The sequence below is a fragment of the Calidris pugnax genome, unplaced genomic scaffold (assembly GCF_001431845.1).
Source record: "Calidris pugnax isolate Ruff unplaced genomic scaffold, ASM143184v1 scaffold103, whole genome shotgun sequence".
Classification (NCBI taxonomy): Eukaryota; Metazoa; Chordata; class Aves; order Charadriiformes; family Scolopacidae; genus Calidris; species Calidris pugnax.
This window is the reverse complement of record NW_015090990.1, coordinates 15,213,812-15,241,463: the sequence shown is the minus strand read 5'-3', so window position 1 is coordinate 15,241,463 and position 27,652 is coordinate 15,213,812. Positions and strand designations below refer to the sequence as shown.

General features: G+C 37.7%; 1 protein-coding gene across 1 annotated transcript in view; it reads left to right on the top strand.

Annotated features, from left to right (window-relative positions):
* FAM117B (family with sequence similarity 117 member B) overlaps positions 1-12,745 on the top strand; it is a 29,926-nt gene extending 17,181 nt beyond the window's left edge. Inside the window, exons 7-10 of the mRNA XM_014954149.1 lie at positions 2,884-3,027; positions 4,124-4,349; positions 5,137-5,257; positions 6,766-12,745. Coding sequence (XP_014809635.1) covers positions 2,884-3,027; positions 4,124-4,349; positions 5,137-5,257; positions 6,766-7,084 — 810 coding nt within the window. The 3' untranslated portion in view covers positions 7,085-12,745. The remainder of the gene's footprint in view (positions 1-2,883; positions 3,028-4,123; positions 4,350-5,136; positions 5,258-6,765) is intronic.
* Positions 12,746-27,652: the final 14,907 nt, after the last annotated feature.

The window sequence follows — 27,652 nt, the reverse complement described above, 5'->3', positions numbered from 1 at the left end:
CCTTGCTGCTAGCTACGCTTTTTTCCAGAGCAATTTGATGTTGGTTGGTTGGTTATTTTTTTCATGATGCCAGAAATGTTCCATTCTGTCCCTCTTTGCAGGAAGAGGGGTTTGTAGAAAGGTCATAGCCTTCTCAGATGCTTCTGAGAATGTTAGATTTTAAATTAATTCCATGGTACTAAATCTGTAAACAGGAGTCAAACCAGTGGGATCTTCCTTTATGCCCAGTGTTAATATAATAGAGAAATAAGAATTGAGGCCAGAGCTGAAGCCAGACGGAAGAATAAATGGATTAAGTTTTTAAAAATAGTCTTTTTTCCTCAGTGCACTTGGCTGATGTTATGCTGCTACTTGACATTACGAAGCATCAAGCCCCCTCCTTTCACTTTCCCAAGAAGCATGTGTCCTTAATGTCTTACCAATTTGTTCATCCTTAGCAAACACTAATATTGAGACCAGCCGCATGCAGTTTGCAGTGGGTTTTTTTCACTCGTAGCACCTCACATAGGTAGAGATTTCATTTATAGAGTGGAATTACTGTGATGCATTCAACCTTGAGGTGCTTTGATGCTAATATCCAAAAGCATCAAAAGACCTTGAGTTCTGTTTAAAATTCTGTTGCTTGTTGAAAAATTGGAAGAGCTTAAAGCATTTTTCTAAAATGCCTGTGAACAGTTTAGATTTGTCATCACCCAGATTTCATAATCTCATGAGTTTATGCCATACCCATAAGCTTCAGGACTCTAACTGTCCCACACCAAAACTCCCTGACAGTGTGTTACTGTGTGAGCACAGTAATTATTATCCTCTGTCTGTCTCTTTGCTTCATTCTGTGCATTCCCAAATATGCAGATGAGTAGTAAAAGGTCGGTAGCCTATTCCTTTATGTCAGAGGCCAGCTCCATGCAGACCTCTGTTAAGGCAGTATTTCTAGTATAGAGGTTAGTCCACCGAGTAACAGTACCTCTTTCCTTTTCTGCCCTCCAGCACTCAGGCTTAAGAAGTCATCCTTAGTCACTTAGAGAGTACTATTTCTCTTGGAAGTGAAACATGCTGTATTAAAACGTAAGGAACTCTATTGGAGCCATTCATTCTTTTCTACTTTGAGCTCTTCAAATAGCACTATGATTCTAAGAATTTCTGTGGTACACAATCGTATTTAAAAGGTGGAGAATTCCCATATTTTTTGCTAATGGCTGCTTAAATCTTAGACAAGCATACTTGTGTTCCGCTTTCTACTTTTTAAGAAGATCAGTTTGTCCTAGGAACATGTATATTTAATAACTGGGTGCATAAACAGTCTGTATTAGTGCCTAAATTTGTGCTGGTATACCTGTATTATGACTGGATATTGACCTGTATTAGTTTACTAGATTGTTGAGCCAGGGCCTTGTTTGGAACAGAATTAGATGGGTTGCTTTCTTAAAATTTTTTGTGCTCTTCTCCAGTAGTTTGTTTCCTCTTTTTCGTCTCCAGGCCAGATTTTTGAAAGTCTTTCCAAGTTTGGCCATTATGAGAATGTTTATTTCTGTTGACATAAACACAATCACAAGCATTTCCTGAATAGAAGCTTTGGTAGTCCTTGTGCAAGTATCTTTTTTTCTTTTTTTTTTTTTTTTTTTTTTTAATACGGATATCCTAATGTTGCAGTAAAGCAAAGCCAATGTAATTTGTAAGTTTTGCTGCCTTGGAGATTTGTGAGAATAAGTCTGCATTATGATCTGCACTTAAAATTCCCTTGTTTACATTAATTTTTTCCAGACATATTTTATATGGTTTTTGAGAATTTGCATGAGAAGTTGCAGTGCTTTGGTGTCTGTCTATGCACAGTCTTGTTACTTAAAGGAAAAATAAAAACACCACAATAAAAAACACTTTGAAGAGCAGGTGAGAATGCCGCTGTCTTGCAATCAGTAGAGGAGATGTTTTCAATCACAGCACACTAGATTATAGAGACTAGGAATTTTACACAGGAATTCTCCTGTGACTTTAAGTGTCATGCTGTTCTTTGAGTTGAAGTAAATGTTTGCAGGAAGCATTCCATTATCTGTAGTAGTGCCCTTGAAATTTAGGGCAGAATCTCTTGGGGTTCTGGTAGCATGATTTTTAACAGAGGGGATGGATGCTTATGGAGAGGATAGGAAATCTCAAATTTGTGGTGTACCAAATGGGGCTTTGGAAGACTTTAACGTGTTTCCTGAGAATGGAGTTTTAATGCTTACTTTGAAACATTGGATTTTTAAAATGTTAGTCTTTGTTTTGAAGCTACTATATATTAACATTTGCATTTGGAATGGTATTCTTTCTGTGTAAGTCTTCCTAAATTGTTTTGTCAACCTTTTATTCTGGTTTAATATATTTACTATACTGGTCTTCATTCTAGCATAGTGCAATCTTGCATTTGTGGAATAGTTTTCCATCTATGTGGGTCATGTTACTATAGGTAATAGCAGACTTCCATTAAAATATGATCTTAATTAAAATGGTGAATCCAACAGTGAACGAAATGAAATTGTCATATAGCTCACTTCAGAAGGAATGTGAATATATTTTAAAGGGCTTTAGAATTACTTACATTTAAATGATTACTGTTAAATTTTCACTTGTAAATCAATGTCAAACTGGAGGCAGACCATATCAAGGGAAGTTTTGAGACTAGATTGTTGAAAGCTTTTCCTGCTAGAAATTAGATTTGAAACAAAATTCAGGTTGCCTATGTCTCTGTTTAAGGCATCCATTTTAACACGATTGCTGTAGTCTCATATAAATCCTTGATAATGAGGTGTAGATATGTTCTGTTTAAAGGTTTGCTTTTGAGTAGAAATAGTAATTGTGTTTTATAAGTAAATCTACATTGCTTTATCGCTGTCTCTGGTTTTTCAGGCTCCCATCCCAAAGAATGCTCTTGTTCCTGTGGTACCAATTACCAAATCAACAGGATCACGATTCCGAAACAGTGTTGAAGGACTGAATCAGGAGATTGAGATAATAATTAAGGAGACGGGAGACAAAGAGGAACAGCTTGTTGTATGTATCTGTAACCATTATTGCTTTCTATAATTATTTTGGTTTTGTTTTAAGGTTTTTAACTCATAAGCTTCATTTTGCACAGTTTATGAATTAAATATGTCTAGAATAAATTTTGCTTTCTTTAGTAAAGATAATTGAAAAGTCTCTTGTAAAGCAAAAAGCAGCATAGAGCTTGAATCTGAACCTTTTTTCTCTGTGTTTACTATGATGTAATTAGTTTTCCAATAAAATAAGAAACATCAGTAGAACAGGGGAAAAGACAAAAGGCCTGTCTTGAGAGTTTTTGTGGTAACTTTTTCTTCTTATTGCCCATGCTGAACTGTCCTCATCCTAGTCGAAGCATAAACTGCCCGTTTTTAACTTTCATTTTATTTTTAGGTATTTTTAGAGGTAAATTTAGTAAAAAAAAAAGTATCAGAAATACAGGCCACGAAGATGATTAAGGGACTGGAACATCTTTCATATGAGGAGAAGCTGGAAGAGCTGGGACTGTTCAGTCTTGGGAAGAGAAAGCTCAGGGGATATTATCAATGTGTATAAATATCTGATGTGCAGGAATGAAGAGGAGGGGTTTGGACTCTGCTCAGTAGTGCCCAATGACAGGGCAAGAGGCAACGGGCATGATAAAAAAACATTAATTTCAATCTGAACACAAGAAAAACACCTTTCTTGCTTTTTAAAATTTTTTTTTAATCATTTTTAATGTGTGAGGGTGCTCAAAACTGGAACAGGTTGCCCAGAGAGGTTGTGGAATCACTGTCTGTGGAGACACTCAAAACCTGACTGAACAGAGTCCTGGACAGACTGCTCTAGCTGACTCTGCTTGAGCAGTGCTGTTGGACTAGATGATCTCAAAATGGTCCTTTCCAGCCTCAGAAATTCTGTGATTCTGTGAAATCTTACAAGCTGTTGTCCTTAGTTTCCAAACCTGGCTCATTTTATTTTCTGTTGGAGTCTTGTGTAATGAATAAAATTTTCCACTTCAAACAGTTCTGCGACACTCACAAAATCCCTCAGCATTACTGGATATAAAGAAATTGTTAACCCGACAAGAGCAGCAGTCTGATACCTTGTTCTGTTTTGTTTCTAACAGCCTCAAGATATTCCAGATGGGCACCGTGCACCACCTCCATTGGTTCAGCGTAGTAGTAGTACTCGCAGCATTGACACCCAGACGCCTGGTGGAGCAGACAGGGGTAGTAACAACAGCAGCCGCTCCCAGTCCGTATCTCCAGCCTCATTTCTTACCATCTCTAACGAAGGCAGTGAGGAAAGCCCATGTTCTACAGATGATCTTCTTACTGATTCCAGAGATAAAGGTACTGTGTAACTTTAAAAGTTTGACAATGCTAAGCTTCAACTCATTGTTAAAAGAGGGGGTTTGTTTCCCATATCCTAGAATGTTTTTGTGTTTGTTTTTTTTTTTCAAGTGATCTGTTTTTTTCCAAATGCCATGTGTGTACACATACCTAGTGCTCTGTAATTGAAGCTGGATAGATGGGACTGAGGAATATGCTTCCCAAACATATGTTTGTTTTTAAATGATTGATTCTTCAAGTGCTTTAAGCATGTTGAAGAAGCAATAGTGTACAGCGACAGGTGAAACAGCAAAGTAGGCTAGTCCTGTTGATTCTGTCATTTTTTATGATCTTGGACAAAATGGGCAACCTTCCAGCATTTCATACATGCACCCATAAAAATGTAACTGTTTGGGGGGTTTTTTAATTACTTTTTTTAACCAGAAACCTTCTGAGGTATACTAGGTGAATTTTACAATGTAATGTAAACTTATTCTGATTTTTAAGGAATATGGCTTCTGCCCATTTCTTTTGGCACGTTGACAGCACAGGACCATAGATTCAGGTTTGCAGTTACAAACTGAAAGTGTCCAAGAATGAACAGAAATTGTAGAGGGGCCTGAAAATGGTATAAGGAAAGAAGGAAAGGGATTGAGATAAGAAAGCTTATTTGCAAATGAAGACTTGGAGGCGAATGAAAATTTTACAGCATTGAGGTTGAAGTGGGTTTCAATTCAGGGGGCATTTAAAGATAGTTATTGGTTTTTATAGTGTGACACGTTTAAGTAATGAGATACTGTTTCTGCAGAGAATGGGAATAATTCTCCCTTGCCAAAATATGCTACCTCACCAAAACCCAACAACAGCTACATGTTCAAGCGTGAACCTCCAGAGGGCTGTGAAAAAGTGAAAGTCTTTGAGGAAAGCTTGTAAGTTGATCTTTATTATGTAAGAAATAACGTTTAACATTCAGAGTTACCCATTGGTTTATTGATTTTTATGTCGGATCAAAATTATTAGTTCTGTAACTAATACTGTGCTAACAGCCTGATCTTTGTTTCGTGTGACTACATACTGGTATATATGTATATAATTTTTTGCTGGAATTGTGTTAAATCTAAACCTTGAGACTCTTTTTAACACTAGCGTAGCTTGAAAAGGCGCTCTCTTACCTGGCAGGTAGTGGAGGAGGAACTCAATCAGGTACAGAGAGGTGTACTAACAAGCTGTAATAGCTGTAGGATTGTTCTGCTGTAGAGTGAAACAGGATTCTACAGAAGTTGTTACCTAGCTATGGCAGTTCTTCGATACTGCAGTCTCATGCAAAAATCTTTCTGACATCTGGTACTTGCATTCCACACAGACGTGGAATACATGAGTGTAACTATTTCAAGTTCAGCCTTTGTTTAGCACTATTTCTATTTGAAGTTTACAGGATTTTCATTTGGGGAAAAAAAATTATAAATGGGGCTGGATTTTCTGGACACTTGGAGAATCAGCTAACAAGGAAACGTACCCTATTTCATGAACAGAATTACTTTTCAAAGAAGAGTATCTCCTGGAAGAGCAGACTAAAAGATTGGCTTGCTTGGTCTAGTAGAACACAGAGGTGCCTATGGCTGTATTATAAACACATGGAAGAGTGTGAGATTATAGGCTAAAGGACAGTGCTATCAAAAAGAAACTGAGTATAAATTTCTGATGGCTATTTTCCAGATAGGAGATGCTTTGGAGTGGATTCCCATAGTTTGGTCTTAGAATTAGACTAGCTTAGTAGATTTACATTGCAGAGTTAGAGATAGAAACAGAAGGCAGGTACTTGATTGTGAATGCTGTGGTGGGAATACTACATTTTACTCTCTGCATTGAGGTTTTTAAGTAAGATAGGCTCATCTTTTATAGAAATTCAGGCCATACTCAGGTGAACATGCAAAGGAGACGAGAGTCTGGAAAAGGTGATCCGCCTGTGATCACGAACAGCTCTGAGATATGCAATATTAGGAACATTGCTATGCCAGCCTTCTTTCACAAGGCTTGCTGTGTGAAGAGCGTCTGGAGGGAGCAGGGGGCAGAACTTCCTGGATTGTGAAAGTTTCTGGAGAACGTGATTGAGAATACTTTCTCATATATTGAATATGCCAATTTGTGGACAGGGTTTCTGATCTACACCATGAAGTTAGTGTTTTCCTTTGGTTTGGAGACAGCCTGCCTGAAGAACATGCTGTTAATCTTGTAGCATATGTAAACAAGCAGTTTAAACCATTTTGCCATTTGCTGTGTGGTGGGAGTGTCATTAAAGCATTATTGAGTAGCTGAAATACTTCAAGTTTAAACTTCAACTTATCTCTGGTGACATGTTCTGCAATGCATGCCTGCCACTGATAGAATTTGAATGTTCAATGTAATCTTAAAACTATTATGTGTATTTCATTTCTAGGCCAAAGCCATTGCATGAAATTCCAGCCTTCTACTGCCCTGACAAGAACAAAGTGAATTTCATTCCTAAAAGTGGCTCTGCTTTCTGTCTTGTTAGCATCCTCAAGCCACTTCTTCCCACACAGGATCTTACACTTAAGGGCACTACCCACAGCCTGACTGTCTCCTCCGGCATGACGTCCAGTTTGTTGCAGCCCATTTCTATGACTTCTTTGTCTACAAGCACAGATCAAGACAGGATCTCTCGTGGAACAAGTACAGTAATACCACAGACCTCTATACTTCAGCAATCGGCACGTATTGAGGAAGCTGAAGGATAGATTTAGATTGTCTTGACATTTTTCTGGCCAACTACTGGGAAAAATTGGAACCAGTTGACTGGACATTTGTGATCACACTATTTGCATTGTTTTAACAATTTATGGCACTGTCATAATTGAATTGTTTGTATATTTGACAGTTGGTAGCACATTGAGAAGTTCAGGAGGATGCAGCAGCTGATACTCTGCTCTTTCTGCTTATGAAGACTCTGATTTTGTTTCTCTCCTGCTTTTTTAAACACTGGTGAAAACAAAGACTGTCATAATCCTTTGCGATTTAAAGGACCAGTTATTGTGATGCTATGTGTCCTTTGACTTTTTTTCCCATTAAAGCAAAAATCTCAAGACCAACCAGCTGATCCCATTTACCGTTGTAATCTGCAGAGGGAGGGGATAATCAGATGGTTTTGCAAGATGTCTTTTATATGAAAATGTGTATTTTGTAACAAAAATTCGCCTTTTCTGGTGCGTAGCAGATGGTGTTTAGAAGACACATTCCTGGTAATGATTTTTCTTCCCCCCTCCCTCCCCACTTTGTTTGTTTTGTGGGGGTTTTTTTGTAGTGAAGGTTCTTTTTTGCTTGGCTGTTTTGCAGCTGCTGGGACCAAAGGGTTGCTGAAGTATTTCAGCAGTCTCAAATTATATGACCTTGCTGAACAGCCTCAGCCCTAAACAAAATAAGATAAGTTAATACGTTTGAAACTTTTAAAACAGAAGAGTATCCAAAAAGCAGTGTTAGTATATAGTGTACGTTTTTTTTTTTTATATTGGAAGTTTGTGCTTCAGGTAAGTCACATTCTTAAAACTCCTTACATCACAGAATTCCCCCCAGTGTTAGTTTATTGGCTGGAAAATTGCATTTTAAAGCACTTGCCCCAGTATTGTTCTATTTGTCCATAGGATTTTTGTGCAGGGGTGGGGAAAAAACATGTTATCCTCTTACTTGGTATTCTTTCTTCCAGAAAACATGCCACTTGCCTCTTACAGGCTCGTTTGGCTACTTATGGGATTATTCAGCCTGAATCATTAATCACTCTTGGCACAAATTTGCTCTGACTTAACTCATCACTGTATTATAGATCCTGGCCATGTAATACTGAAATATCTGTGCATGATTTCCTTCCTCTTGTCATAGTGGTGTCTTGTGTGTCCGTTGAAGGTGATGGTTTGCCAGGTGTGATATCTGTTACACAGAAGTTTACAGCAGCAGATACATTCTCCCTTTTTGACTAGCAACTTCGGCTGGCACGTAAAACTGAGGATTTTCTGACAGTTGGTCTGTCCTGATATGCAGCAGTTTATGGTTCTTTTGAAATCATAAGAGGAGATGAAAATGAGGGGGGAAGGCAATTGCAAACGGAAACTGTTCAGGAACTTCAGCAAAGTTGCTCGTGTTCCTGGGGTGCGTTACTTGGGTTTAAGTAAATAGAATATAGATATGCAAACAACTGCAGTGACCGGAATGCCGGTGTCTTAATAACTTAAAACCAAGTCGACCTTGTACCTCTTTCACAGAGTTAGATTCAGTAAGGTCAAAGTAAGTGTCATCATGGACAGTCTCTGGGTCTGACTATTGGTCTGTTAGACGTGAGCGGTTCTCACTGGCTTGCATATACTTAGCTTCCATGGATCAGTTGCATACTCAGGTCCCCTCATAACTGCATCTATTTAAAGGTGGTAATGCAAATAAAACAATTTTGTTCATTGTTTAATATGCTAAACTTGAATGCAAATGCTTCACTTGGGAGAAAAGAAGAAAAACCCCTCAGACCTCTGCAGATAATAGTCATAGTTTTGATGCACATTTCCTGTTCCTTTAAATCCTACATAAATAACTGATAGCAATGTACTTTACTCAGCAAGTAAGTGCAAATCATGTTAGCATGCGCAAGTCCTGTCATAGTATACTAAGACCCTTTTTAAAAATTATGCAAAAAATCAGCAAATGAAAAACATACCAGGAAGTATTAAAATATTATACTGGTTAAATTAGCAAATGAGCAAAACTTGGTTTACTGTCTTTCCTCCCATCAGAATAGATAGGATTGTGTGGGTGGGGACTAAAGAAATCTGTTTTGAAGTAACAGCTCTGATTTACACTGAAGGTGGTGTTGAGGGACAGAGTTTCAAAATAAGCACCTTTGTGCATCAAATGTACGTGATTTGGGCAGTTGATAATACTTTCCTTGGTTTTGTGGGTATTAATTAGTTTCTTCTGAAACAGTGCAATTTGAAGTTTAAACTTTACTGCTTTAGATAAGTTTGTTTAAACCTGGTATGGCTGGATCCATGGAAGATCAGATCATTCAGGTGAAGGAGTGCTTCTAAGTCTGTTTTCTATTTCTGTAACAGTAGCATGTAAAGAGCTTTTCCGTCAATGCCAAACTGCCTAGTGCTTTATCAGGGGATCTTAACTGAAAGGTTAAGAACCAAAGGGCTAAAGTTAACAAATAGCCTTTATTACAGCCTTGACACTTAACTGACTTCACCAAAACTGCATTCTGGTGTTTGCTTTCATCACAGAGTGACTCTCCCATATAGCAGTGGGCTTTCTTACCCTAGGACATTCTTTTGCACCTGTTATAGTAGTATTTGAGCATCTTTTTGGTAGTTTACATAATATGTTATTGGACAATGTGCTGTACAAATTAGTGAGCTGCTCTGATAAAACCCAAATGTAAATGTGTGAGATTTTTGCTTTTTATAAAAACTGCATTCAGGACAACATTTAGTCTTTTTTTATATGTAGGACAACTCTACTATTGCTGTGGCAGCTCTACTTTATTATGAATTCACACTAAAGACTCAGAATTAAGAAATATGACAGCTCATGTTCCAAGACCAGCTTTTACATGTGTGCATACAGAAATTAGCCTTAAACTTTTATGTGCTGTCTTGTGCCATAGTAGAGCTGTTAGATGAAGTATTTAAATCAATTTCAAAATAGCTTTGAGAGTGCATGGAGCTTTTTAAACATTCTTTTATTTATAGAGTGGGATATCCATTTTTTTAGGGGTTGACCCATGCATTACTCAAATGCAGTTTTACTGAAAAGAGTTCTTTTGGCATACTTTAAATCCTAACTATGCATAGACCTAGTCAATTCCTTGATTGCCTACCTTGTAGCTTAAATTAAAGGTCTGTTTTTATGCACAACTTGAAACACTTGATACTCCTGTTTTCTTGGTATTTACACTTGTATTTACACTTAGAGGCTAGTGGTAGTATTCGGTAACACTGACAGCTGATTTTGAGATACACCATTTAGTGTTCCTCCAGTTGTAAATTCTATTTAAGTCACAAGGAAGGAGGTCATTGTTGTAATAAAGGTCTGTGATGGCAGCTATGACTATTGGAATCCTTTTTTTAAAAACTCAAGGCACAAGGGAAAAGGACTTCTTTGTTAAAGTTTGACCTGCTTCAGCTATTCTTTCCTTGCTTGGTGTGGTGCCATAATCCTGTAGCAACAAATTTAAGTACTTGTAAAAATAACAGATAACGCTTGAGTGCATATATCTTGGAAGGAAATTCTTGATTGCATACACATATCCCAAGTGAGGAAAAAAGGGAGTGAAAATTCAATATTGCATACTGTGGAAGTAAATGATTACTGTGTTTGATTTTATGTAAAGCAATACCAGCTCTTTAAAAGTATGTTTACTCTCAGGGCTTTTTTTTTTTTGGTTTGTTCTAAAATACAGTTTACTGGAATTCAGAATCTGAGATTGGTTTGGGTTTTTTTGTTTGGTTTTTTTTTTCTTCCCAAAAGGCTCAGCTTCAGTGTTTTCCAACAAAGTCGTGTCCGTTAACCTTTCTTCTGCCTCAGGCCTAACTTCTTATTGCTTATCGAGTTTAATAGAATTCAGTGGTACAGCAATAACTCCTTGCTGAAGTATTATCTGTCTGCTTCCTGCCATCTCTGAAATGCTAACTGATGTCTTCACAGTAACTCACAGCCAGTGATGTCCATATTTCTTTCCTGAATGTTACTTTGCCTGACAACTTCTCTGTGAAACTGAAAGGGCCAATGAGAATGCATAGTCACCAGAGACTTGCAGTTACAAAGTTCAGCGACTTCTTAGGTATCTTGATTTAAATTTGACTCATCATGCATATGCACACAGTCTGCATAGGTCTGCTGCTTTTTGTATTTTATGGTTTGAGGCAGGACTGGTATTTGTAAGAATCTTTTTTTATGGGTAGACTTGCACACCTGTTCTCATCCAGAATTGATGTGCACTTACACGTATCTCCAAAGCAAAGCTTGTGTGTCATTCTCACTTGTTCTCATGAAATGACTGTAACCCCAAAAAAGCTCTTGACATAAAAGCATCCAAACTCTTGAGAATGTCAGGAGTCTTCTTTCTCCATATAGTTCATAGTTTAAGTGTGTGCCCTTCAACAAATGCCATAGCCTAAAGATGTCATTGTGGCTTAGACCCAAGCCAGGCTGGCACCTATTGAAACAAAAATGTTTGCTCTTAGGTAATAGAAGATACACTTTTCCTAACCTAGGGAGGTGAAAAGCACTGTGGAAGAATTGGTTTCATTGCAATCAAAGAATTCTTATGGAATTGTTTTTCAAAACCTAGAAAACAAAATGACCACTTATTGCAAGATGTACCTATATATTTTCTTGACATGAGTTTTTAGGTGTCTAGCAACTCTGAAAATCAGTTCTGCTCTTTACATTTTATGTATACGAAGAATGACCTAGATGCATTGTTTTGAAACTGTTACTTTACCTGTCAAGTCAGTTGGGGAGAGAATGTTAACTATTCACAAGTGTTCTGTGAATTTCCAGTCCTGTACCCCAGCTGAACTGCAACAGTCTCTTTCTAAATGCTCCAAAATGTAAGTGGAGTCCTGTTACTGCTTGATTTCGTTGCATGTCATCAGTAAATACTTAAGGTATGGTCTTTGTTTAATAGTTCTTCACTGGGATTTGTATTTGACTACAGAGACTTCTGTAGTGTTGACAGGTCTGTCTGAATTGTGGAAGAGGGCTTGGCCTGATAATGCTGAAAAGAAACATTTCCTACACAATTTCTTTTTTGAACAACTCTCTTTGGAAAATTTAGTAAACTAAAAAAATGGAAACCCTTTCTGGACACCTCATCCACCCTAATTGTCAATGTACTGATAGTTAAAGTATTGCTTGTCTTTATTCTAAATTACTTCATTTATTGAAATGTGCCGTTTTTGAGGGTAGCAATCAAGGGCTGTCTAAAACTGCCATTAGATTTGCCTTTGTATGGAATTGGCTGATATGTTTTCCTCTGTTACACTGTGATAACTTGTGGAGGTGTTCTTGCATATGTTGTACTGATAGGTTACTTGTTGCATGTAAGGCGATTTTTGTAAGTAAGAGGAATTCCAGGGATGTTCTGCAAAAAGGGCCTATTCTGAGGTGATGTACACTGGTGTAAAACTGGAGCAGCTCAACTAATTTCAATGGAATTCTTGATTTACACTAGTCTCTTTGCTATGTGTAGTTATGCCAGTACTATTTTGCACAATGTTATTTTGAATCTTAAGTTCTGACTTGTGAACTGTTTCTACTGAAAACAGTGAAAATTTTACAAACTGCAATAGTGGAATGTTGTTGGGATTTTTTTGTTTGTTTGTTTTTTGCCTAAAATAAAAAGTCATCACTTTGGCTATGGGCTAATCTTGGATTTATTTTTAGTAGTGAGGGGTTTTGTGTGCTCTGACAACCTGAAGATTTGCCTGAGGATTTATCGAGAGTAGTAGTTGTTTACTTCAAATAAAATAAGCACTTTTAACCCTTTCAGAAGAAATTCATCAGGGTGGAAATCTCTGTATAACCCATACCCTTATTCCTCCAGTGCATCCTCAGAATAGTCCTGTGAATCTGCCTTTCCCCATGTCCATCTGCAGTAGGTTTGGTCAGTTCCTGAGCACTTTACAATTCCACTATTAGGGAAAAATGCCACAAGTCCTGGCTTTTGGGAACAGAGGGATTTGGCATGTGTTCTCCTGGGAGTGAAGGTTTGGGAACAGGACTAAGAAACTAGATTCCTGCTGGTAGGTTCGTACTGCTATTCAGTAGAATACAACTGCTGAAGCCTACCTGGGAAGGTACTTAGGCTGTTTGTTGAAATAATCTCATATTCTACATGTTTCTGTTCACTCAAAACAAGCTTCTTTGTTCACGAACAGAATTTGGAGCCAGAGCTGCTTTATGCTAGAAATAAAAGCTATCTTTGGGAGTCTCTTGCTAGCTCTTTAAGTCTAATTTGTCTAAATGACTTGGAGCAACTCTCCTGCAAAATCATTGTCAGCTGTCTTTCATTCCAGAATGAAGAGTCAGGTAGAAGATTCACCTGAATCTTGAGGAACTGAAGGATTTCCAGCATGTACCCCTCAAAGCGGGGCTGGCTTGTGCTTTTCCACACGTGGGAAAGGTTGGGCCCGTACATGAGACAGCAGCATCAAGTTCCCAAGAGTTTGCATTCCACAGCAGGGTCCGTGGGTAAATTTGCACTTAACTCAGAAACTACGTGGTTAAAATGTTAAGGAGGAATTCACAGCTGTTGAAGTTTGGAGCACATTACAAGAGACTTTTCTGTATTTGATGCTTTCTCCCATTTTATTCTTTTTTACCTGCTCAGTTATCTGCAGATGTTTGCCTGTCCCCAGGTGAACAGGACCTTATTCTTTATTAAATAGGCTATGACCCAATTCTCTATTAAACTATTTCTTCACCACTAATTACGAATCTAGTATTTATGGTTTCATGCGTGTAAGGATGATTTTACTGTAAATACATCTGGAGTTTAAATTCTTTTTGCACCTTGTATTTTACATATAGGTAAACTGCAAGACACGTGAATAAGCTGACGAAGATAATCTTTGAAGACAAAGAGAACTGAAAGAGTAACTGTGTGGTGAGCATGACAGTCCTCCAATTCTTGATTCACTGTTTTCATTGTGAGCAGTTATGTTCTTCAGTTAAATAGCTGCTCATTTTGTTTCTTCAGATGGTAAGAGGGAGAACCAGGCAGGACACTGACTAGGAGAGTTTCTCCAGTATCTCAGGTTTTTCTTAGTTAAGCCTGACTGCATAGCAAATTGGTATAGAAGTGTAAGTCAAGGCTGCATGTGTTTTATCCTATCCCCTTGTCTCCTTGTCTCCTCCTGGCCCTCTGCTCGGCATTTGCAATCTGTGTAAGATGGTCATCCCACCTAGACTTTCAAATGCTACTGTCTTAAAATATTCCTTCTGTATACAGCATTTGCAGAAGCACTGCTCAGCTGCCAGGCATGTACTGATTAAGTGCTCTGTAGAGTAGACTTAGAATAGGGTGGAGGAAATAAATCAGGTGAAGTTCTCTCACACATGAAATAGGCTGGGTTCATAACCACTGCATGTACCCTTTTTCCAAGTTGTACTCCTGCCAAATGAGCCTTGTTTGCCTCCTGTAGCAGTCTGTTTGCAGAATCTTGCTTTACATACCTGGTGCCACGGCCCAGTAACTGATGCTTGTATTGACATAAGAAAATGTCTGTAATGAATAGCAGTTTCACATTGTGGTGACATTGCTTGTAGGAAAGAAAAAAAAAATCAGTATTACATTAAAAACTAATTACTGCAAGCAAAGTAGAACACTGTTCATTAATTCCTACATTTCTGAGCATGGGTACATAACTGCTCTGATTAAGCTCTTGATTAAGAAACTGTTTGTTATGCAGTACGTTGTGAATGCCTTTTCTAACTATAGATGTGTAGCTGACCAGTGTAAAAACTGTTTTACTGTAAACACTAATTTCACTGTTGATGGAATGACTATTAGGGAAGTTTCCCTGTTTCCTAGCAGCAGGTGTTCCACTACAAGTCTGTGAACAGTGAGCACTGCCAGAATTCATCTTGCTGTGTGTGTCAGGCAGGGAGGAGGTGAGAATCTATTCTATTTGCACTTCTTCATCTTTCTGAACCTCTGAAGTTAATTACAAGTTAGGGCAGAACTTGACCTACAACATCTTGTACTGGACAAATTAACAAAAAGGCTACATCTTGACCTAGCCCAGATCTTTTGTGTGGCTCTTGCAAATTCGAGATTTTTAATCGTGTCTTAAAATATTCTTCTCTATACAGAGGTCACAGAAGTGCTGCTCAGCTGGAAGACGTGTTCAGGTGCTGCATTGGGTAGATGAAGAGCTACAGCAGAATTTGATTTACAGTTTACAGGTAAGTTTACCTGTAATTGCTCCAGTGGATACAGTTAACATCAGCTGGGAAACTACAAACTAGGCTGAGCAGTCAGATAATTACAAGTTACTTCTCTCTTAAGATGAAATTTTTGTTTCCATTTTCTGTTTAAATAGAGTGGTCTGGCTTTTTTTAAAAAACAAGATAAAACCCAGACCATTCTCAGCCTTTTGTGAGATGTGGATATATAATCCCTTGTTAAGAGGTTGCTAGCAGCATGTTCCTGCGGCATGTACGGAACAATTCCCTTTCCCCATACAGAAAATGAACTTTCTAAATGTCTTTTGATGCCGTTGTAAGCCTGAAGTTGACCTTCAGGTTTCTGGGACATGTTTGCTGATTTCCAGCAAATTTCTTCAAATAAAACTGCAAGAGTATGTCCTTGCCTGAGAGCAGGATGGGTGGCAGCGTTCTCTTCCAGCTGTGTAACAGGTGCTATCCCAAATTGCCAATATCCATCCACATTGTAAGACAAATACGTGGAGAGTGGCAGGTCACTTAGTTCAGGAGTCAGTAGTTAAGGAGTTCTCTGGACAGCTAACGCAGCTCTTCAAGGACTGTAGTTCCACAAATGTGTCTGCAGTTGTATTGCCTGTTTAAAACAGTATCATCTACCTGCCAGTTTTTTCCTTCCACAGCACCTTCATTTGTGCCATAACTGTCTTCAGAGCCACAGCCCCAGTTAAAATAGCCTTTAAAACTTACTGCGTTGCAGTCAGAGCTGACAGGATCTGAAATTCGAGGGCAGCTGGAGTCTGTGTAAACTAAAAGAAATGTTCAAACTGTGTCCTGCAGTATAATTCTCCATGGTCTAAGGTTCACTGGAACCCACAGAGGGTTGAATTTATTTTTTGTGCTGCAATAAGTTAATTACACGTTAAGGCAGAGATTGACCAATATTGTCTTATACTTGACAAATTCACAAAAGGGCTACATCCTGGCCTAATCTGGATATGTATTTTGTGTGTTTCTTTGGCAATATCAAAATTTTAGATGGGGGATTCTCAAGTGTAGTAGAAACAGTGCAAAACCTGTGGCCAATCTCCCCTTTGCCAAAAGAGGTCCTATGAAATTGCAGATAGCCAGCAGAACAATTCTAAAGCTTTCAAAATGCAGTTAAAAATAAAAAAAGTTGTGGCTTCCTCAGGGTTGGGAAATGCTACCATCATCCTATCCACTTCTATGTCCCAAATAAGTTTTGCTGTCTCAGAGGTGTGAGTCCTAAGCATGTGATTTCCTTAAAGATAAAACAATTAAAAAGAGTCCATTGTATGCCCTGGAGTATTTTCCTGGAACAAGTATTTGCCTGGTAACCCCAGAGATTTTATTTTTAGAAGACCATGGGATAAAAAGTAATTAGCTAGCTCTAGTTCCGCCCTCCCTCACTTTTTTTTTTCTCCTCTGTGATGCATCAGAAAACAAATCTTTTCTGCATGGAACCATACCAGCTTAATAGGCTTTCAGACAGCTCCAAAATGTCCCAAACCCAAAGTGTTAGAGACTGATTTTCTCTTTAAGCTCAGAGTAGGATTCTTTAGTGCTGTTCTCCTTGAAACTTAGATGTCCAGTGTTATGCCTGATGATGATGTATGTTTGGAGCAAGATTTTAAGCATTCTTTACAATTGTAAAATTAGTCTGTTGTGAAGACCACTGTAACAAAATATCATAAATATTTGCCCATTGGATGAGTCTATAAACATTAAGCAGTTCATCTGCTGAATATCCAGTGGCATCTGGATTCGAAAGGAGATCCAGATCTGCAAAAAGACTGAACCACGTTGATAACAACTTCAGTCATATTCTGAACAGCTAGAAAAAAAGGTAAGACAAAATAATGTTTTTGTTAAATCTAATAAGACCTTTTGAAATAATAAAATATTTACATTAATCTCAGGATATTTCTGTAGGCAAGCAAATAATAACTGATGTATTTTCTTGTCTCCCAACAAACCGGAAATGCTGCCTTAACTTGAATTGATTGGTACATGCAGTGAGCTGGGAGACTCAGTTGCTTCACAATTTGAGTGCAGTTTAAAGCATGTTACAGATGATCTAGAATTGAGGACTTACTGAAGTAGAAACTGCTGGTGTTTCTTACCAAAAAATGTCATAATCCAATATAGAACACAATCTGTTTAAATCATCTCTGCCTGCCTCAGCGTGAGTTCCATAACGTGAGACTGAGTACAGCCGGAGTCAAATACTGTCTGATAAGAGTGTTTATGTTACTTTTTTCTCTTCTCTTACTGACACATTTTCTGGCATTAGTGGAACTTAGAGTATGAAAAGCATAGAACAAATTCTCTCTCTGTGCCAGGAGCGTAGTACTGCTGTCTAACATTGTAGTGTCTAGAGCTGTGGTAACCTTTCAAGTAATGGAAGCCTAAAAGGACAGTAGGACTTGAGATCACATGTTGGTTTATTTTTTCACTGGAAATTCAAATGTTGCTTCTGAGAAGTAATGAATTGGAGATCAACTACAAGCTTAAGATGCTGTAAAATATGAGCTATTAGATCCAGTATGAGACACAGGCTACACTGTGGTGACTCCATTGTCAAAAATTAGTACATATTACAGTTGTTTGGATTTTGTCTTTCCTTTGAGCAGCTATAGGAAATTATGTCCAAGTACATAGCATTAACTGCACCAGGTATTATCCTTTTCTGATTTTGGTGTAGTGCTGGACACTGCATATTTCACACTTAAAAACATGCTGTACAAGACCTGCAATTATTGTCAGAATTAGACATGATTCTGATACAGATTTAAAAAATGCTACATCTTTGTTGCATGCAAGGTGGTTTTTTTAGTGGATTTACTGGAAAGTCTACAAGAATTCAGTTTAATCTCTTCAATCCAAGCCTGTTTCTGAATTTTATTTTCTTTAACAGTGTAGCAGAAGCAACCTGGATGGGTATTTTCATATGAATGTTCGAAGAGTGTGCATTCAAACTACAAAATTCAGAACAAAACATGTTTTTGAAAAGTGTTTGAAAAGATGCGATCCTGTTCCTGGAGAAGAGAGCGGCCCATGCATTGTTATTTCCTGTTAGTCAGTGGTGAAATAGAAGACGCTGAGGGTGCAGAGAAGTCCGTGCTTCTGTCCCATGCAATGCCTGTGTCTCAGGGTATATCATGACTGAGTATTCTCCCCATCTGCAGCAACTGAGTTTACCTCTAAATATTTTTACTTTTCTCTCAGAGGGCTCTTAGGGTCTGAATGGTGCATGATACACAGTATTGCTGTGTATCATGATTGCTTGGTAATGTAGATTTGTCCCTAAGAACACTACAGTAATTTTAGACCAAATCATATTGCTTGGCCTTTTTTTCAGTGGAAGAAGGACCCAGTCTTTCCTACAGAAAATAGTCATTGATCTATGATATTTTGCAGATATTTAATCCTGATATTTTCAGCACTGTGAAAATAGGAAACCAGGGGACCTGCCTGTGCTTTCTGATGGTGCAATTGACTCCTGAGATGGCTGCCTACCTTGGAGACTTAAAAATGTATTTTCACTTTAGATGATCTTTCCATTCTGAAAGAATCAAGACTTACTAAGGGATCCAGATTCCTGGAGTATTATTAGCATATATTGGGTATTGGCTATTTGTCCTATTCTTTCAATTTTCTAGTTGCTAATACATAACAGAATCTTACTTCTTTTAGTTCTCTAGTTGTCTTCTCTCCTGCAAAACTTAACAATGCATAAAGTAGGACAGTGGGATGTAATGTCTGTATGTGTAAACTTACTCAGATAACTGTAGTATAACCTACTTTCAGGAAGAAAAATTAATTTCTATAAGTAATGAAGTTTTCATTTGGTTGTTACTGGATTTCAGATGTCATTTCTTAAATGAGTGCATGTTCTCATTTGAAAGTCCAGGGTCTTCAGAAAGTTTTTCATGCTTTGGAGTAACTATTTCTGCACTTGGCTAGAATTAGTTTGTTGGCCACTGCACAGAGGACAGAGTAAAGTTTTTTGGGACGTTTTAAGCCACAGTTCGTTTGATTCATCCTAACGTTGGGTGTGGCTGTAAGGCATTAGCCAGCTGTTCCTCTCTTTTGCAGAAGATTATCACACATGTGCCTCTGACTGGGAAGCATTCAAAAATGTATGCTACATCTTAGGTTGTGCAACTCACAGTCTGGCAATTGAAACACTCCCTCCTCTTCCTCCTCTTCCAGCACTTTGTGTGGAAAATGTTAATGATGTTAACATGTTTCAGGACACAACAGTTCAGTTTTTCAAACCAACAGGGCTGCAGATGAAGAATAATGATTTATATGATACTTCTTGTTGCTGCCTATGTTAACCCCAGGGTTAAGTCTGATCTCGTGAAAAGCTGCTCCATCTACCCTCTCTTCTGAAGAATAGTGATAAGAAATGTCAAAAAGTAATTCTGAGTGTAGATGTTTAAGGCATTTTTTCTTTCTTGAATTTTCTCACCTTTTTCTGGACTTGAAAGCTGAGAATCATCAGGCTTGTTTATCAGCACATTGTTTCTTCCTTGAATTTCTGTCTTCTGAACTTCTGGAATAACTCCAGAAATAAAAATAGGCCCGAGCTGAAAAAACACTACCAGAAGAGCTGAAAATTAAAGCCAGCAGGCCAGAAAAAATTCTCAAACAAATATGTATGCATGGGGTGGGTCAGTCCCATCATTATTTCTTAAAGAAATAATTATATAAAAGTTAGATGACAAAGTATTTACAGTAGTATTGTTTAAAGGTTACATCATTCTTGTGAAAATTGGGTGTTATACTTTGGAAAGTTCCTTTAAAAAGGATAGCAAGAGATTTGACTTTGAGTCTCCATTGTTTGTAATATCCTCTTTCAGCATGAAAACATTTTCCGTTCCCATCAGTTTTGTCGTTTTTTTATTTGGCAAACATGAATATTTTTCCTGAACTTCAAGTAGAATGAAAAGTCATTATTTTTGTTGGCTTGTGGACATTGTAGTTTCCCCTCCAGTAAGACTGGCAGATTTATTTTTAGAGATGTTGTACCAGTATATATTACCCAGTTACTTAGTGAAAGAAGATTAGAGGACCCTACAGAAAATGTTTAGTTTAGGGCTTGTTTGTGAGATTTGAGGGTGAGCTATATGTGACAGAGAATATAGTTCTCTGTATCTGTGAATATGCAGTAAGTTTTACTCCATGGTTACAGAGCTATCTGCTTAGTGCTCTTGGCTGTCTCCATCTCCCTCTAATCCAGCTCCAAAGGGACTACTTCTGACATTCCAAACTGCTGAACAGCTTTCCGACAGCTGCCATTGAAATCGGAATAAAAACAAAACTGTTTTCTTTGCCTTCCTCCCAAGTGTGGATCAGATGAAAACAGCCAATTTCTTGTCTGTGCCAACTCTACCCTACTGCTCCATTGCTGGTGTTGGGGTGGTCACCTCTCATGTGCAGCTCTCCCCTTAAGACATCCAAAGACTGAGCATTGGAGTTGCACTTCGAGAAGGAACAGTAAATCGTGGACTTTGCATTTCTAAGGCCTGGAGACATGAGTTTCTGTGTATAAAGGGCTGGCATTTCTGGTGAAGTGGTCCAACATCTACAGTAATCATTCTTTACCACATCACCATGGTGCTGGACTCTAACCTGTAGTATTCAGGCCTATAGAAAAGCTATCTTAGGTGCCTTTCAAGCATTTAATTAACTCTCTCAGCTGAAACCAGGACAATAACTCAAGTTTTAACTTTCCTGTTCCTGGTAAATAAGTTAACGAGGTAAAATATTAAGCACCCTATAAAATTTATGTTTTCTTAAAAAAAAAAAAAAATACATGGCAATAAAGCTGCAGCTCCTTTGCCTTTAGGGATATTTCCATCCATTATAATGGTCTGCATTATAATAGATACAACGCTCTGGGCACAACTTCTGCAAATATCTCACTTCACTGTAGCTTCTCTGTCGACTAATCGACACTGCTCAGTGTACGTCTGGCTTGCCTTTGTCTGTTAAGGTGACTATGTTAATTGCTGACATGTTGTGTCAACTTTATTGAGAGAAAATTGCTATACATTCATGTGTCCTGACTATTCCAGTTTCTGTTGTGACAGAAGTTTCTTTAATGAGATGAACCTAAACAGAATGAGAAGGAATTGATCAGAGTGTGCTCATAAAGCAGGTTTTGTTGAAATCTTAGTGATCTACCAGCTGTATGGCAAGGAGAGCCTACATCTGTCTCCCTCCTGCTGACTTTGTATGTGGCCAGCTCCAGCTACTTCAGTGGAAATACCTCTGACTTCATATAATGTCAGGGAAAGGAGATTTCCACTACAAAGATGTGTAACTGGTTTTTGGTTTTTTTGGTAGATACAAATTTTTTGAAGATATAAATTTTTTGGTTGTCAGTGTATATAAATTAATGAACATGTCATTATTTACATACGTGACATAATAATACCTGGAATGCTGAAAATTAAAACTGTTCTAGTATGAATAGAGAAGATACTTATACTGTTATAACTAAGGTGAAAAAGAAGATAAATGAAAGACTGCAAGTTGAAGGAAAAGATTAAAAATTAGCAAATAATCTTTTTTTTTTTTTTTTTTTTTTTTAGGGTTTGGTTCTTTTTTTTTACCAATTCTGGGAAGCGGCTATTTCCTTCATAATAAAACATGTGCAGAATGTTTATGATTCTTCTGGACTCCAGCTTATTTTTTGTGCTTACTTATTGGTATTTCTGGAAATGTAATCTTTCTTCTCTTTGCGTTTGTCAATGGGGTTGTTTAAGGGAGGCTTCTGTGATGGCTAGGAAAAAGAATCCTTCTAAAGAAAGAAATAACACATTGACCTTTTGTTCCATCTCTCCAATTGATTGATTTGTACAGTGCAAGCTATGTAATAAAAATGTTCTCGTAAGTATCTACTTGGAAAAATAGTTTCATTAGTGTGTTTATAAACTGTTATGGAAATTCTGGTTATACTTCATAACACTGGGACTGTTTATATTTCCTCAGGAAGATGATGATATGCCAAAATTTTGGTCACACTTAACAAGAAGATTCCATTTCTAAGTTACAATGCTGTATAGTCATTTACTAGTTTCATCAGATTTTTTTTAAAATTCTATAAAAATACTCTTTTGTAGGTTGAATTTTAATATACAATATGGCCAAAGAGATTAAAAAAAACTTTTTTTTTTTTTAAAAAAGAGGTTTAAAAGGGGAAAACATGAGGGAGGAGGAGGATAAATGTTTCATATTTCAGTATAGATTGGCAAATAAGCACGGGGAATGTCCTTGAATGTGCTGAACACATTTCAGCTGTTTAATTCTAGATTAAATGATCATTCTCCTGTTTGGAAACTTTTCATCTGTAAGAAAACAATTGTCTTAGTATAAAAGAAATTCACCTCCTGTGCAGCAGAATGGTGTGGATGGAAGTGGGTTGTTCAAGGGCTTTGGACATGAGCTGAGCTATTTTGCAGAAACACAGAAAGGTTTCTAAGGGAGGTAAAGCAGTCATTGAACAAATTTACAGCTGGCTGCTATTTGCATTGTTGTTTAACTGTCTGGTTCTACAGTATGTGGATCTCAAACAATTGGCTTCCTGTTCGATTCACTTAAATAAAAAAAGAGTATATGAAGTATCTCAAGCTTGAAAAACAGCCACGTCTTCATAAAGCATCATATATTCTAAAATTGGAAAACTCACTACTGAGCGTGCAGTTCTTGTGTCTGTAAACTTGTGCATGTGATTTTTGGATAGAAGGATTCAAGGGTGAATGAGTGTGGAATCTTTTACTTGCTTGGAGGAAGACAAGGAATTAGGGTTTGGCCTTTCCTTATGGTGCTTTGCAGAATTCTTTAGTTGTTTGGGTTTTTTTAAGTTTTTAAGTACTTTGTTACATTTGCTATATTTCATAGGAAAAGATGAGTAAACTGTCCAAAACTGCCGTTCAGGAGTGGTCGTTCCAGAAGACAGACAAGGCAGCGGGTCTGTAGCTTCCATGGCAAATCACATCCTCAGTCATGGGAGAGCGGGCAGGCAGGTGAGCAGGAGTGATTTGGTGCTAGGGTAGATCCCTGACAGACTGCCAGGGGAAGTCAGTTTCTGACAGGCACCACTTCTGCTTCTCGAACTCGGGCTGACTTCCATCTGTACCTGAACCCAGGCAAACCAGAAGATGCAACAGGAAAAGGAGATCAGTCTTTGACTCGTAATATGCAGTATACTACCTGCAGCGGTCCTCTATCCATTCAAACCAACTTAGAAATCTGTAGGACTGGGACAAATTCTATTTTTATGAGGGTTTTTTATGTGCTTATAAGGTAAACATGTCTATCCCAGGGAAACTGATCATCTATTGGAGAGAAGTGTAGAAGTATTGAATAGAAATTATAACCTCTTTGCTTCCTAAAGGGTGAAAACACACTGAAGATATGCAGGTGATCTCATACAGTAACCTAGCAGTAGACTTGCCATTTTAACTTTCATTCATTTTCTTTTACAGAATTTTAACTGTGCACTTTGCACGTAACTACAGTGTCATCCTGGACGAGAGAGTTTCAAGCAGAAAAGAATTTGCTTTCACCCTTTTGTTTGCTCAGAAAAAGAATTTCAAAGAGCAACTGCTGGAGAGACAGAAGGTGGAGAAAGTTTTGGAAGGCAAGTATCTATGTAAGTAAGAAAGTTTGTTGCACAGTTCCTCTTATGGTGACTTGTTTGTGGTCATAAGCACATTCTTCTGTTTTAATAACAAATATAGGGAACAATAGGTTTTTGTTCTCCAGGTGTGGAGGAGACTTTCTTGGTTTTGTTTTGTTTGGTGAGCCCATTCATGAGATACAATAGGTATCAGTAGCTAAAAAATGTACTAAGGTGACATGTCTTTCCCTCCACTTAAATCATGGTGAACCAGTACTTTGCCTAGTGAAGACAGCACTTGTATGGATGAGTGAATTTCTACAATCTGGAATTGCCCATCTTGCTTGCAGTTGTCAGGATACAGCATACACATGCACATTCTCCAAATCATACCTTCAATTGAATTAACAGTAGTGGGGGGAGTAAATGGGGACTATTAAAAAAAAGTTGAAACCTTTGATAGGCAGAAGAATGGAGAATCCTTTTCTTGACATCTGCCCTTTTTCACTCTGCCTGAAACACTAATAAGAGCCCTAGGTTATTTTCTGCCTCAGATATGCCTGTAAAAAGAAGTAATTGAAAAATAAAATTCCAATTTATTGACTTTTTTTATCATTAGAACAACAGGGGTGGCAGAACAAGCACATTGTTCAAACTGATAAGATGCATAAAAAGACCTTCAGGTTTTGACAACATTTGCAGTTAGATGTGGTGTATGTGGGGTTGGGGTAGGAATTAATTAAAATCGAGTCACTAATGTCCATGTCAGACTTCATGTGAAACAATGGTGAAATGAGAGGCGTTGGGAAGAAAAAATGGCTAAGGGATATAAAGGCATGCTACAAAGGAAGATGAATGTGAATATTTTACCGTATTACACATCTGGTATTTCTTGCTGCTTTTCTACTTAAATGCCTATATTTGAACTCTGGGACTTAGAAGGCATTCCTTTCCAGGAATTTTTAAAAGGGAAGAATTTTTGTTCTTTTTCTTGAGACTTGTGGAAACTTACAGTATAAAAAAAAAATATAGTATCTGTGATATACATATTTATAATTCCCTAAATAACAAAAGATGCAAAAAGTTGAAAACAAATGAGGGAGTGTGTGTGTATAATTTTTGTGTATGCATTTATGAACATATTGAAAGAATTCTGAATGTTTAATACTTTTGAAATGTTCATTAGAAACAGCAGACAGCATTTTGAAAGGCTATGCAGTTGTCAGGTAATTCTAAATACTAACTTCCAAATCTTTTCCCATAAATGTTCTTAACATATCTGTAAAATACTCATTTTTACTATCCCAAGGTGGTTTTGTTTGCTTTTTATTAAGGATCAAGGTGCAAGGGAGGGGGAACTTCTTTTCCATAAACTTTCCACCTTAGTAGTCCTGTTATGCTGGGTGATTTATAATGAATAGCACACTTGCAATTAGATACTATTATGCCAGCATTTAAATTTGTAATTGGAAAGACATAAAATCCCTTTTAATCCATAAAATCATTTTTTTGAGCATAAGGCACCATTAAAGTTTTTAAGGATTATAAAGTTCTTCCTTCACTACAATTATAACTTCAGTAATAGGCCCTGCAGATTCTAGGTATGTTGAATATTTAGCAAAGGGCTTTTTCTTCTATTTGTGAAAATGCCACATTAATGTATTTATTACTGAAATCTGAAACCTAATCTCTCAGTGGTCAATCTGAAGCTGTGATTGCCTCGGGAGACTGTAGATGTTTTAATGCAGCCTGATGTTATAGACTATAAATGTCTATATTAAAATATATTTAGAGAGAAATCCCTAATTTCAGTATTTATTGAAATAATAAGAATACTAAAAGAAGGAAAAATGGAAGAGCAGCCTTGAACTAGAGTAAACTTCTCACTGCATGTGGTACTAGAAGGTCCCTATCAGTATTCTTCAGTATTCTGCTACTCAGTAGTAGAGATCTGTGCAGGCCACATGAATGGAAACAAAACAGAAAAAAAGCCTTCAGAAAGAAATGTTGATTCATGATTTTGTGGACAGAATAACTTTGAATTATATAAGCATATAAATAGACAATATGAATTTAAAATTATAAAATTTAATGTATAACAGCATTCTTTTATCTCGGAGCAATCAAGCTTCCCAGTATCAAAAAGAAAATAAACTGCAAGTCAAATTGAACAAAATTCCTTTCAGAGGTTGTATTCAGAGGGGTATTTCTATTGACAAGGTCTTTTTTCGATGCAGTGTTTCACTGGGCAGCAGTGCAATGTAGGCAGAATCACATTCAAAGCCTAAACCAAACTTCAACTTAACATATGCAGGTGACATTTCTGTTTGAAACGAGTCCAGCTCGACTACTGACAAGTGCTGGTTGTATACTTGTAGACAATTTATGAAATCTAATCAAGACAAAAGTCACACAGAAAAGAGTGGTGGTTCAAGCTATTTGTTTCTTTCATTGAAGACATGGAGGGGGAGGATTAGCTCCTGGAGGATGGCTGGTGGCTCAAGCTACAGGGGTGCAGACATCTGGCTGTGCTTGTAGACCTTGGGTGAGGGCTCCTCACAGAGCATTGCTCTCAGGATAGAAGAAGTGTTAGCAACCAGGGGTGCTGCTTATCACCTGAGCATCGGCTGCGCTTCCATTTGGCTCACCCCCTGCTCTTCAGATGCTCAGTAATTGTAGAAGTGGGGGGAAAACGAATGGTGGAGACATTGCAGAACGAATGTAAATGACAAAAAGGTGTTCCAAAGGCAAATACTGCCTGCTGTAATGGCCCCAGTGTCATAAGGTATGTGGGAAGAGAAATACAGAGGCAATGCATGAGGCATCCAGGATGTCTACTCTGCTGAGACATCTTAGCCTGAAGGTCAAAACCTGATATATTTTAAAGGAGTAAGATTTCTACCTCCTTGATTTTGATACTCCTGTGAGGAATAAGAAACGAGCTGTTTCGCTTGTAAAACATGGAGTGGGTGGCAAAATAAGGAGAGTAAATGGCAAGAAGGTACTACTGCAAAGGGAAATAAAAAAAGCTTCTCTTTCTCTGTAACTTTGTACAGCCCTACAAACGGCTGTGTCATAAATTATAAAAAGTAATTAGAGAAGGCCAGTGGTGAAAGCAATACTTGAATCAGCTAAGCAAAACGATTAGCTTCAAATGTGTCTGCCAAGATATGAGAGATATAATTCAGACATCCCAAAACGGAAAATATTTTTCAGTTTCTGCGCTATCCTGCAGCAGCAAGCTGAGAACAGATTAGAAATAGAGATTTCTTTCATTAAAACAGACTTATCTAGTACATAGTGTAATATTGGTCTTCTCGAGAATGATCTGGTCAGATAAAATTTTATATCTCATAATCCCATGTTTACATCTAGCAAGCAATAATATAGATACTGCAGATTCAGAATGGTGCATGGTGGGACGGTGCAAGGGTTGTAAACTGCTCTCCTTGCAAAAATAATGGCTTCTTTTTAACACAGCACTCCGGACTTAAATTGCAGCAGAACTAGAGACTGGTAAAACTGAAATAGGGAAACTGTAGTCTCTTCACCTTTTCATCTGTGGTGAGTTCATGCTGGATTCTGTGCTGCCAGTATCTCCGGCAGCATTTTTCATACTAAACATCTGTTGTTTTGATTCCTCTGTTTAAATGGATTGGATTAGAAGGGGAGAAGAACCATCATCTCCTCCCCCTCACCATTCTGCTCCAAAGCTTAGTTACTA